At 44.8% G+C, this 13,369-nt stretch overlaps 1 protein-coding gene across 1 annotated transcript in view; it reads right to left on the bottom strand.

Annotated features, from left to right (window-relative positions):
• Positions 1–151, bottom strand: part of SLCO5A1 (solute carrier organic anion transporter family member 5A1) — a 70,908-nt gene extending 70,757 nt beyond the window's left edge. The window contains exon 1 of the mRNA XM_027674801.1: positions 107–151. Coding sequence (XP_027530602.1) covers positions 107–151 — 45 coding nt within the window. The remainder of the gene's footprint in view (positions 1–106) is intronic.
• Between the last annotated feature and the right edge of the window lie 13,218 nt (positions 152–13,369).

Here is a 13,369-nt window from a genome sequence, read left to right as displayed (position 1 = left end):
GGGGGTGGCCCTAGCCGCGGCCGCCAGCCGGCCCGCCGCACGTGTCAGCCGAAGTCCTTTGTGGCTCCATCCACCCTCAGTCTCGCTCGAGGGGCCGCCCGCCCGCCGGGGCGCCCGCGCTGCCGGCGGCTCCCGCTCCCAGCCGCCGCATGCCAGCGCCGCCGCGCTCAGCAGCCGCCCGCCGGGGCCCCGCGGACAGCCAGCCCGCCGCGGGGCAGCGCCGCCCGCTCTGTCGCCCGCATCCTCCGCTCTCTTCGCCGCCGACGCTGGTGACAGAGGTCCGGGGGGTTGCTGCCGATCTGCGGGGCGGAGAGCAAGCACGGGAGGTCAGCGGCGCCGGCCCCAGCGGTCCCGTCCCTCCCCGCCGCCCCGGGCTCTGCCCGCCCGACCCCGCGGTCTGCGCTGAGCTCCTGGGAGCGCCCGTCGTCCGCGTCCCCGCGGGGGTGGATCACGGCAGCGCCCCGGGAACCGCGCGTCCTTGGGGACGGCACATGGATTTACATAAGAGCTGGGGCGGCCTCGGCCAGAGCGCGACCCTTTTATTTGGCGCCGGATGCGACAGCCAAAGGTCGCCGTGCCAAGCCTTTTATTTTCCAGCCTAAAAATAAATGCGCTGAAATAAATACTCCGCTACAACTCGGCGGCCCGGGGAGAGGCGGCGGGCGGAGGGAAGGGTAACAAAGCTGGAGCCGGGCAGCGGCGGCGGGCACCCCGAGAGCCGGCACCCCGGCACCGACCCCGCCGCCCCAGCTCGCGCGGTTGCCACCCGGGACCGCCGAGGGTAAAGCATTGCCAGACATCCCTACCCCGGCAGCGGAACACGCCTTTTGCCTCCTTTGTCCGCTTTTGTCTCCCCGCCGCCTCCTGCTCGTTGCGGCCGCGCGGAGGGGCGGGCGGGGGAGGCAGCAGCACCCGGGCAACCGCGCCCCGGCGGCGGATCCCTCCCCACCCGCAGCGGCTGGGAAGCGGAGCCGGCGGGGCGCTCCCGGCCGCCGCGAAGGAGAACGACGGCGCTACTCACCGAGCGTGCGGCGCGGGGTGGGGGGGGGGCGGCCGGCCCGGGCCCTGCGCCCCCGCCCCGCCTGTCACCCAACGCCGGGTCCCCCCGGGCCGCCTCTGCCTCCCGGGCGGCGCGGCGGAGCGCAGGCGCGCCCGCGGCAGCGCCGGCCCGGGCGATACCGCCGGGCGCTCCCGTGCTCTCCAATCTCCCTTCGCCCCCGCGCGGGGAGCGACCCCGGACCCCCCGTGACGCGCACCGACAGGGCAGAGCGGCGGCCCGCAGTAACTGGGCTACACCCCCTCGCCAGAATCTCCGGAGCCCTGGCGGGAGGGTGAGCCCGGCGGCGGCACACGCTTTGGGGGGGGCTGCCCAGTCGGTGCCTTTGCTCAACCGTGGAGCTGCCGAGTACTTGCAACTTGGCCCCCGTGGTTGAGAAAGTCCGCGGAGCACCACGGTTGGCAGCCCCGGGCGGTGTTTAGGATGGTTAGGATGGTGGTGCATCGCTTTGTGTAACAGGCAATGAAATATTCGAAAGACAGGACCTCAGTTACAGCGTCTGCTGAAAAGTGAGAAGAAAGAACTAAGGGATGATTTTTTAAAATTTTTATTTTAAGAAAAATAGATAGCCGGACCACTCGATGATCCTTTTTGTCCGGGGTCTTGTGTCCAGTGTAAACCATCTCCAAAAGTGGGAAGCACACGTGAAACTTGGGAAAAGTAGTTTGGAGTTTCCTCCTCATATAGTTTCCTCCTAATCCCCTGCTCTCGGTTTGTGGAGTGTCTTGAATTGCACTGGTTTGTTTTCCTCTGAAGTCCCTTTTTTAAAGCCCTAGTACTAAGATAAGTCTAGATAATCCTGCAAATTATTATATTTGTTGTGGCTTGATAGAGGGTGAACTATTGAGGTATTCTTCTTTTTGCCCGAAGTTTTTCCATAAAATAATACCAAGGAATACACCAAAGAAGTATAATATTCTACACATTTCTGAATAACTATTGCTTTTCTGGCAGGGTAGAGGATTTAACTTTGATTTGTTTCCACTCCTTAAAAAAAGTGTTTAAGACTTACTTACCACATTTGTTTAGTTATTTATAGTCTTGATCAATAAGATAGTCTCATAGGATACCATTTTCAAATTTTATCAAGCTATTATCAAGAAGTATTTTGATAACTCTTTGTACTTGCTTGTAACTCAAACAGCTCAAACTCAACACAGCCAAAATGATAGGGTTTTTTTCCTTTGGTTTTCAACCACATTTCTGCTGTTGATAATGTGCCCCAAGTTTAGTGCTTGTCTAGGCCTGTAGTTTTAGTATTTTCTTCAATTCAGTTAGGTTTTCAAGGATTCTTGAAAAACTTTTCTCAATAATTCTTTCTTTCTACATAAGGTCCTTAACACAATTTTTTCTATTTCATCATCCCACAGCTTGTTGTTGCTGCAGCTCCTCTCTCCTTCCACTGTCAGTCCCCCATGGCCACAGCTTCCTTCACGCAGCTCTGGCACTCACCTCAGTGCTCAGTAAGCTGAATAAACTCACTGAGGCAGCAGAAAACCAATCCAAGGAAAAAAAAAAAAGAAAAACGTGTTTTGCCAGTTTTATGAGCTGATTCACTTCACCAAGGATGTGAGCACAAGAACTTGGAAAAAAAAATAAAGGGAAAAAGAGAGAGGAGGTCCACAGGGAAAGAGGAAGAGAGGATAACCCATTTCAACAAGGACAAGCTTTTAATTCAACTCAGTCATCTCACTGAGCCATCCCTAAGAACATATGTGTAATTCACCTGGTAGGCAGTATCCCATTAAACTTCATTAACTCCATTGCACTTGAACTAGTACATGAACCAATAACTGCAGTTTGTAAGTCTAGTGGATCATGTGTATGGCACCTGAGTGCTGGGTTCAGCCCTGGGTTCACGACAACACCATGCAGCACTACAGGCCTGGGCCAGAGTGGCTGGAAAGCTGCCTGATAGAAAAGGACCTGGGGGTGCTGGTTGACAGCTGGAAAAACATGAGTGGGCAGTGTGTCCATGTGGCCAAGAAGGCCAATGGCATCCTGGTTTGTATCAGGAATAGTGTGGCTAGCAGGACTAGGGCACTGATCATCCATCCCTCTGTATTCAGCACTGGTGAGTCTGCACCTCGAGTACTGGGTCTGGTTCGGGGCCCCTCACTATGAGAAAAACATTGAGGTGCTGGAGCATGTCCAGAGAAGGACAACAGATCTAGTGAAGTGTCTGGAGCACAAGTCTTATGAGAAGCAGCCGAGAGAGCTGGCAGTGTTCAGCCTGGAAAAAAGGAGGCTTAGGGGAGACCTTATGACTCTCTACAACTACCTGAAAGGAGGCTGTAGCCAGGTGGGGGTGGGTCTCTTCTCCTGAGTATCAAGTGATAGGATGAGAGGAGATGGCCTCAAGTTGCACAAGGGGAGGTTTAGACTGGATATTATGAAAAATTTCTTCTCCAAAAGGATTGTCAAGCATTGGAATAGACTGCTCAGGGAAGTGGTGGAGCCACCATTCCTGGAGGGATATAAAAGACGTGTAGATGTGGCACTTTGGGACATGGTTTCATGGTGGACTTGGCAGTGCTGGGTTAACGATTGGACTCAATGATCATAAAGTTCTTTTCCAACCTCAAAAATTCTATGATTCGGTGATTTTTACATCAGTTTTGGAATCTTTTCCTATGACAAGGATTCCTAACCATTGTTGTATAAAATCAACAACAATTTTCATGAGATTGCAGTATAACAATAGAAACACTAAAGCGTTCTCCAATCCCATGGGAAAATATAAGGGCACAGCATTCCCAGCCTTCACAACATTTGCAAACAGTACAGCCTGTAAACAGGCACAATTTCAATTCTTTCCACAATGGCAAACCTGTCAAGAGATAAAATTATTCTTAGGACTACATGAAGATGTTTGTTTTGGGAAGTTACTCCAGCTGACTACAGCTTCTAAAATGCTTGACTACCCTGCTTACTTTTGGATCTGAATAACAGGTTAGCTGAGCAACGAGAGTATTTGTAGTCTGCAGTTGGTATGAGCATCCTGCACCTTATTTATTACTCTCTTCACTTGACAAGTTAATTACAGAGGGTGCAACAATGGTACCCAAGTTCACAATAAAATACAAATATATATAAGACTTACTATGCAAACCTTCTGCTTTTAAAGTTTCACCATAGTGAATTTAAACTACATGGTATCCCTCAAGCACGAAGCAATCAATTGGCATTGCAAACCAGTCTGTTTATGGCTACAACTGCAAAAGAATATAATTCCCAATTTGCCAGATTAAGGACAAGGGCTGACATCCTATTTTTGATTTATCTGTGTTAGTGAAAGACATAAAGTCAGGACTAGTGAAATCAGGCCCTTCATCTTAAGAGTTCCTAAGTTCTCAGCTGACAACCTCCTTCCCTCATGGGCTGCCCCTGCAGTGGTGAGCGCTCGCACAGCCCTCTTGGCTGTTGTTCTTTGAGGGACACAACCTCCTGGCAGAGAAATGGTAACCATTAGCAGAGGGGAAAAGCAGGACCTTAATTCACAGCTTGGTCTCATGAGCTGATCAGTTTCAGAAGAGAAGGTAACAGAGCTATCAAGGTGCCATCTTTTTAAGATCACACTTTAGTTGGTGATAGTTTTGAGGCTTTACATGTCCTTGCTAGTTCAGGGAGCTGGTGATGTCCAGTGAGGTACCTCAGCCCAGTCTATTTCAGGCCACAGAGGAAAGAACTCAGCTGAAGGGTGGCATGAGTTTATAGCTCTGCTTTTCCTTCAGTTTTTCACGTTTCTAGCCAGGTTTTCCACTTGATGAAATGCCACGAATGCAATAAATCGACACCCTTGTCTTCTTTCCCGTTTTCCCTCATGCTGCTGCCGTTTTTGGGCAACATCTGCTCTTCATTCTCAGCCCAGTATTAATAAAGCAATAAGCAAAACAGGATGTGCATTAGGAGGCTAATGGGCTTTAGGTCCTCCTGGAGTGTGAGCATTGGGAAGCATAAAGCAAAAGGACAAGAAGTATCACTCCCCAGGGGCCCTCACCAAGCTAGTGTCCTAATGAACTCCCAAGGGCAGCTCACTGCTGAGAGAGAACAGCTCATTATTTTTATTTGAGATGTCAGAGAGAGCACTTATAACAGCAGATCCTAAACTAAACAGCTCATTTAGTAAAAGAAATGAGCTTAACCACAGTCAGATACTGTTGAGCTATATCCACCTTAACATTTGTAGGTCTCTAGGGAAGAGCTAGCTACAGTTTCATGAATGAATTAAAGGAACTTTATATGCCAGGGAGGTAAAAAGTAATAGGGGAAAAGGAAAGGAAGAAAAGAGAAAGACGGTGTTAGAAATAATGGTTAAACTTAGGGGTGAGAGCTATCAGTATTAAAATTGTACATGTCAGAGAAGAAAGAACTACCTTTCCTCACTGAGGTCACATTATTCTACAGTCTTCCCTCTGCCATGTGCTCCCATCCAGGGAGCAGACCCATGATCCGCAGTGGGGCCAGGGCAGTGGGAGCCGTGGCAGTTGACTGCCACCAGGCACAGAGAGGTAGTGAATGGGGCTTGCATCAGTCAGAAGCAACAGGTGATAAGGACACCTGCAAAGGGTAGGGCAGAGAAGGCTTCTGACATTCTATGTTCATTGCAGAGCTGAATCCAGCACCATGCCTATAAACATAGGCTCCCCTCTGGGTGCCTAGTAGCAAGATAAAGCCCATGCCACCTATATTTGTCATAGTGGTGGTTCTATAGGACTTACTGTTTCATTTTAGAAGACGCCAAGTCTCAGGAGGTAAGTTACAGTGAATCTACTTTAGATAATTTTAACAGTTGTGTTCAAAATTAGACTTTCCTTCACAAGCAAAAGCCCAATGCCTGTGTCTAAAAAAGCTAGGCAAGCATCTAAAAAGTGGGACTGACTCTCAGTTACTTATGTCTGTCTCCTATGCAAGTTTACACAGAAAACCTCTAATTTTGAAAAATAAACTGGAGTGTAAAAAGTTTCAGATTTTATACATAAGGAGTGTAAAGAATAAAATAAAATTAAAAAAACTGAAGAAGATAAAGCATAAAAGACACAAGGAGAAGCTAAAACAGGTTTTCTTTTTATACATACCAGTAACCTCTGGACATGATATTGATAAATGCTAAGTGACGAAATAGGAGGCAAGGGCAGGCAGAGGCTCTAATTCCCAAACTTGCAACATGTCAGACTGTGCTAGGAATTTGTCTAGTGGGGCAGAAGTAAGAGGGATGGTGCAGGAAGCTTTCAGAGTCAGCACAGGACCTTCATATGGGCTGGGATTTGAGGAAAGCAGTGAGGGTTTCCTCCAGAGGCAGAGAGGAGCCAGCCCTTTCCTCCCCTCTGGAGCCAGCCAGGCTGGAACCCCTCACTCAAGCACCACAGCCTCTGGGCAGCTTTGAGCCACCACTCATTCTGCAGCTCAGTGCTCTAAGTGCTGCACTCTAGCCCCAAGCAAGAAATATCTAAAGGCAGATAATTCATCAGCTAATCATCAAAGATATCTTTTTGCCTGAGTTATTTACAAGCAAGACATACCAGATTATTAAACACCAGGATACTTTGTTAGGAATGTATACAGGGCTGTGGTAGCCTAGCAGCAATAAGATGAGATATGGTATATGCCATATTTAATGCCTGTAATTGCTTCATAAGACCTATACCTCTGGTTTTAAGCCTTTTTTTCCTACTGCCATAGAAGTATCAGGCAATAAGGCTGTATCAGATACTCATACAGTTTACATGGGAGAGGAAGAAGGGAGTTGTACTGTGCCTTTCTACGTAATTTCATTCTTTAAGTTCACATTTTTTCCCCAGAAGTCCCAGTTCCTCTTTTAAAATGATATAAACATTCATCCAAAATTGTGAAAGCATCGTTTGAGCACAGGATCAAAGCCATGAACAAAGACTAAACCAGATTTCCTTCTCACTCTCATTTGCAGAGGTCTCATTTCTCAGCATCTGCTGCTTTATTTCAGTGTCACCTTTCAGCAGCCTTTGGCAAGGATTCTGTATTTATGTATAAGCTAATGCATTTATGTTTGCCTAATACATGCATTATGACATTAACCATCCTTCAACATTATTCTTCTCTCTAAACTTATATGCCTCTATATGTGATAGTTTTAAATGTGAAGTGACAAAGTCAAAATACTTTGAAATAACTATCTGAATCTGTTTGAATTCTTTGTCCATAGGCAAATTCAAAATTCCGTATTAAAATAGAACATTTACTCATTGTTCTTTCCCCCCACCTGATCATTAGTTTCTCTCAGGGAAAACACACTGGCAAAATCACAAAATATCAGTGCCACAATAGAAGATACGTGGAAAAAAAACACTGAGTAAAAATATCCTCCTCGAAAGTCAGTACACAGGAACATAAATACATCTGGAAACTCCTGGGTCATCATCCCCAGAGCTCGGTTACCAGGACACAGTAGGCTTTTAATCTGCTGTGGGCCACAGTGTGGCCTGACCACAAACATCGGTAACTGCAAAACGTAGGGGTTTTAGTACAAAACACAAAAAAAACCCACAAAATCTATAATGCGCCATTAAACAGAGAGCAAGGAAAAAAATCAATGCCATTGCCAGCTTCTAAGTAAATATGCTGTGTGTCTAGAAGTAGACACATCAAAGACACCTTTCTGGACCCTGCCAGTGTCTGAATTGGTGCTCCAAGGTGTCATCCAGCCAGTCATCTCAAATGGGAGTCAGCAATATGCCACCACTTCTGCCTTCACACAAAGAGAAAGAGCATTTGACCAGGCAAAGTGCATGTCATTCAGAACCAATATCTTTAAATAAAATCATGAGTAAGTTTAATTAGTGAGTAGCAATAAAGTAATTGAACAGCGATGAATATAGGGAAAGGCAGCACAAAATAAGAGTAACACAAGAAGGAGTGATGAGAATAGATTCTCATGAAACACACTGCCATGTAAAATGTGAGTCAATATAATCAGTTCAGTAAACCTGAGAATATTAAAAACATTCTTCAGTTGCCAGTAAGGAAGCTAGCTCCCTCCCGTTTCAGTAGACCTGAAAAGGGAGAGAACTGCTGAAATGAGGAGAATTATACTCTGAGATGGGACCCCTGGTGGCCTAGTGGTTAGCATGCGGGACTCTCACTGCTGCGACCCAGGTTCGATTCCCAGTCCCTCCCGGGCAGATGGAACCCGTTAGCCCTGTGAGGCCATCCATCTATGAGAAGGACACTCTAAACAAAAACCTACGTCCTGAGGACCTCACTGCCATTGTCCAAGCTTGCTTGGCCCCGGCAGATGAACCTTAGGATTAAAGGGTGGGCTCAGTTCAGCGCAGGCTGTGTCTCACCTAAAAAATCCATTGCGCAGGCTGGAAAGGTAAAAGACCTTTCCCCAAATCTTCGTTCGCGAAGATGGGCCATTATTATTATACTCTGAGATAAGTCCATAAGATTTCTGCTCCCTGCCTCTGGAATGGTAAAACCATTTCAAAGCCCTGAGGCTACTGTACATCTCCACACTTACACCAAATTCTCTACCTAGGATATGAAAACCAGAAAGGAATGTAGTGAGCTACTTACAATTACCTAGTCTGAAGCAATACAGTGTAAAAAGCAGAGATAAAAAAAAGTAGCTAGGAAAGCAGCTGGTAAACATGAACCAATCTCCAAAACAAATTTAGGCCAGATATGAGAGCAGGGTTTTGTTGGTTTTCAGGAAGAATAATTTGCCCAGCAAGGCATATTTTATATCCTTAGGGTCCCTATACAAATAAAACTAGCAGATCTCTTAGAGGAATGCATGTAAAATTATCCCAAAGTTATGTATTTATTATTATAAGGCTGAAAAAAGAACCGAAGGAAATACTCTAAGAGGAACCATATGCTGAAGCATTATTCACCTTTTGTCCACAAAAACATGTTTTTAATGTGGGCACTCTGAAGGCTCATGTCAGCAAGCAGTAGCCTCTGTAGCTGCTGACCCAAGAAAGCTTTTAGGCATGGCAGTCATGGAGGCTTATATATGAAATTCAATAGTAAATTTAAAAACTACCCTACTATTGCCCTGAGCTCTAATCTCTGTGGCCCAAATTCTCGTCTGAATTAACAGAAAAAGTGATTCCCCTGTGTTCAGGAAAATACCTTTGGGTTTGTTCTACCCATAGGACTGACATCAGCCACTTAGCTGCCACTGAGGATGAACACAGACTTTAATCCAGTATTCATCATTTGGGCAGGGACTGGGGAACCTTGCTGCGCTGGAGCTGAAATGAGAGGCACCAGAGCAGAGCTGTGGTGACTGTTGATCTGATTGGTCCTGCACACCACAGGAGTTGGTGTTTCTAGTGTATCCTGGGTATCACCAGGGACAGGTGGACGTGTGTTGTCCAGAGAGGACACCTTCTCAAAGGGGGAAAAGCAAGCTAGCCCCATTTTCCCCCCCAGTGAATTTCCTGCCCTCAGTGTCATACTGCAGGCTCTACTGCTGCCTCCAGGTGTGATCCAGCTACCAACAGATCTGGCTGCTGTCAAGAAGAGCAAAGTTACTATTGTAGTGCTTCTTTAAATGATAAGCTAAGACACCTGGCTTGTGCAGCTCTTCAACTTAGGGTCACAGACAGATGTAAAATATTTATTGTCATGACATTTTGGGGAAGACCTATTCTAATTTTAGCTTTATCTAGCAGGTTAAATCCTAGCAGTAGGATAGGACATTTTCATTAGAAATACTGTCCAGAATAGTGAGGCATTGCTAGAAGTGGAATTCTAAGAGGGGCTGAAAAATTCAGCTCTTCTGCAAATACAGTTTCCAGTCCACTGTGGAGGTAGGAGGCTTTATCTGCTCTCTTCCTCCACTCACTCCAGCTGGCAACATGGTCCTGGCCTGGACTAAGTAAATGTTATTTTTGTATGTTATATCTATGATCAGTAATACAACTTGCAAAAAAGTTGGGAACAGAGCAGTGTATGAAGGCTGTTGACTCAAGTGTGCCCCTGAGCATGTGTCCTCTCAGCCAAACCCAGACACTACGGCCTTCTCTTCAGCCAGATGGTAATCTTGAATTCTCTTATTTACAAAAATGCTTTGTATTAATTGTTAAGTTATTATTAGATGTCTGTAGAGACCATTAAAGACCTGGGGGTTCTGCAGTGCGCAAGGACACACTGCAGAACATGACCTCAAGGCTCTCATGGTAATCTTGACTTCATATAGGACTGGAACTGCTACTACCCTTGCCAGCAGGAGCAAACATTGAGTTTCTCATCGTCTTTACTGCTCCTTAGAAGCGACAAAGCTTTTGTTTGTACAAGAAATACTGCAGTGCGTCCACTTTTAATACGCAACATTACCTGTTGTGAATGAAATTGAATAATTTTACATATAAAATGGCTATGTAAAATTAATTATAAATAGTTTTAAAAGAAAATTCTGCCTATAATGTAGTTCATAAACCAGATTTTCACTCAGATGTTTTTAGTCTGTCATTGTTGCCCCTGCAGCTACTATTGCTGAATCTGAAATGTCAGAAAATGGGCTTTCTATCTGTCACCTAAAGGAACAGTTACTCTCAGCGTGAGGACAAGACAAAGTAAGTAAAGCTTCAAGGGCAGTGTTAGTGTGTTTCTTTGAGTATTAAAAATCTTATTTAGAAATATTACTCAACAAAGTGAAAGACAAGACCAGTAAAAACTTATTACTTACATGCACACATGCATGCTCATACACAGAAACTACATTCACACTAGTAACAAATAAAGGGAAAGCGTTGAAAACTGCAAGAATGGGTGTGGATTCAGTGGAGCTGTATAAAACCACTGGAGAAGGCAATCCAAGTTGCAACAAGAATTTCAGCTTTCTCCTTATATGGTGTCCAGTGCTAACTCTTGTACTGCTCATTGTGCAAGCAGAAATTCCCACTGATATTTTGGTTCATGTTCTATGAATTAGTAGATAAGGGCAGTGTTGAATTCAACAAGGGTTTTTTTAAGTGTTAGCTGCACCCAAGAGATGAAATGCTATCCAAAGTCAAAGGGTAAAATCCTGGCCCCACAAAAGTCAGTGGTAAAATTTCCTTTTCCAGGCACACTTATTCTGCAGGTTATAACCACCTTTAACCCATTATGTTGTCTTCTGAGAAACAAAGAACCTATATGCCTCTGAAACCTCTTTTTGTGAGTCTTTGACTCCCTATGAGTTCCAGTAGGAGCCTGGTAAGAGGGGTCCTGTTCTGAGAAGTGTGACACCCCATCCCCTGCTGGCCTTGGGTCAGCAAGTACATTTCAGCAACAAGCATACAGTTCAAACGGGAAGAGAAATATAGCTCCCAGAAGGTTGGCTTGACAGGAAAGAGCCAAAATAATCTCTGCAATTTTCGACTGTTTAAAGATGGTAGCAGTCTAAGTTTTATGCAGGGCCTGTGGAATAAGAAATCACATCATCCAACAATCCTTGAAAAGACTAAATCCTTAAATTTAGCGGTATTTTGAAATGTTTTGCATTGTTCAGACATGTAAGGTAAATTTTCTGTCTCTCAACACATAACCATTTACACCCAGCTACCTCAGGGGAGAAGTTTTGCATGTGGTGTCTTCAGACAGAATTAAAACTACAGTCTTCAAGTGCAAATGATTTCCTCAGAATGCTGCACTCTCAAGCTCCATCATTTACAATTTGTCATATCTTCCTGCATAATTCCTACTTTTCTACCTTGTCCCCACAAAAAGGTCCCCATAAAAGAGATGTTAAGGAAACTTTGCTGTCTGACCATCCAGGAGCCACTCTGGCAGTCACATTCAGACCATCAGAGCTGAGATCGAGGCCCCTTCACAGCTACACAACCCACATTCACACAGTCAGACCAGGTTTCCTTACGGGCTTGACTGTCGGTTTCTCATAGCAGAGTCTCAGATGTCTCGATCCTTAAAATAATTTAATCATGGTGAAATAACAAGATAACAGCTCGAGCAGGGTGCCTCCAAGGAAGGACCCCAAACAAAGGAAACCATGGGCTGGGGGTCATCGGGTCCTGGTGTGTCTCTGAGTGTCTGGTCACATGGCCAGCCCACAGGTCTCTGTGCCCTTTTTTGTGCAAAGGGCCCCTTGCCTGGGGCTCCCAGCACCCAGAGCTCAATCTGCAGCTGCACACCCAGCTACCGGCACTAAATGTCTTCCTCAGCAGAGTGGACCCCTTGCACCAATAAAAGACAAGTCCCCAGCTTTCAAATACTCCTTCTTGGAAGACTAATAACAATTTTGGAACAGAGGACATGATAATATGCCCCTCATTCACAATCTAAATGACAATGTGCAGCATCAGTTTTTAAATGTCAAGGTCATTTGTGGTATTTCTATTTTGAGTAAAATGGCTCCTACTGTTTCCATGGTTTCACCTGAAATATGTACAGAGCCTCATTGTTAAGAACCTTGAAACCCAATGATTCTAATAAAAAATAGACATCCCCTAATGTAGGTAGTCAATTTGACTTTTAAATATAAAGCAGTCTGTATTTACCCTGGATGGATTTATGGATCTCTGCACCGCATTTGTGAACAAAACCAGATGTTTGGATTATCCAATCTACCCTTCTTTTTGGCATATTGCATGATAATAGCTTTAATTATTTCTACAGCATAGATTTTTTCTGCATTGGAAAGATTGGCTTTATTGTTTGCCACACATAATGAAATATCAGCTTTATTAAAATAAACTATTGAGAAAACATAATAACTCAGTCATAATGAAAATGCAAAAGAAACACAATATGCTTTAGACAGAGATTTTAAAAGTTTAGCATTGCTTCAGATTGTATTCTGTATTTTCACATTCAACTGTGGAAATAGTAACAGTTATTAGAACTGATAAATTTTCCAAGAAAAGATAGTAATTTTTCCATTATTGCTGTTACTTAATAACTATTAATCAGAAACAGAATGCTGGAAGGAGATTGAAGAATGACTCAGATGAATAAAGCAAGAAATAGTTTAATGAATTTTAAAACCTCAAAATGCAGAATTAAAACTGTGGATACTAAAAGACAGTAGATTTCCATATTAAGGCCTCCAGTACTGTTTTTGTTGAGTTGCTATTTCAGAATGCTCATCTATGAAATATTGCTGGCATAAACACTATATTTTGTCACCAAAATGAGGTTACAGTGAAATAGCTCCACTGATTTAGACAGGATTAGAGCAGACACTGCATAGCAAGGAAGTCCTTTGTCTCATTAAATGGACACCTTTACCTCCCAATTCTAAGCAGAATATGGAGCCAGGTCATTATTTAAACTCGTCTTTCTTTCTCCCTTCTTTTCTTTCTTTCTTTTGAAACACATCTGAAG

This window comes from Neopelma chrysocephalum, unplaced genomic scaffold (assembly GCF_003984885.1).
Source record: "Neopelma chrysocephalum unplaced genomic scaffold, ASM398488v2 Primary Assembly neopelma1_22, whole genome shotgun sequence".
NCBI lineage: Eukaryota > Metazoa > Chordata > Aves > Passeriformes > Pipridae > Neopelma > Neopelma chrysocephalum.
This window is presented reverse-complemented; position numbering and strand designations above follow the sequence as displayed.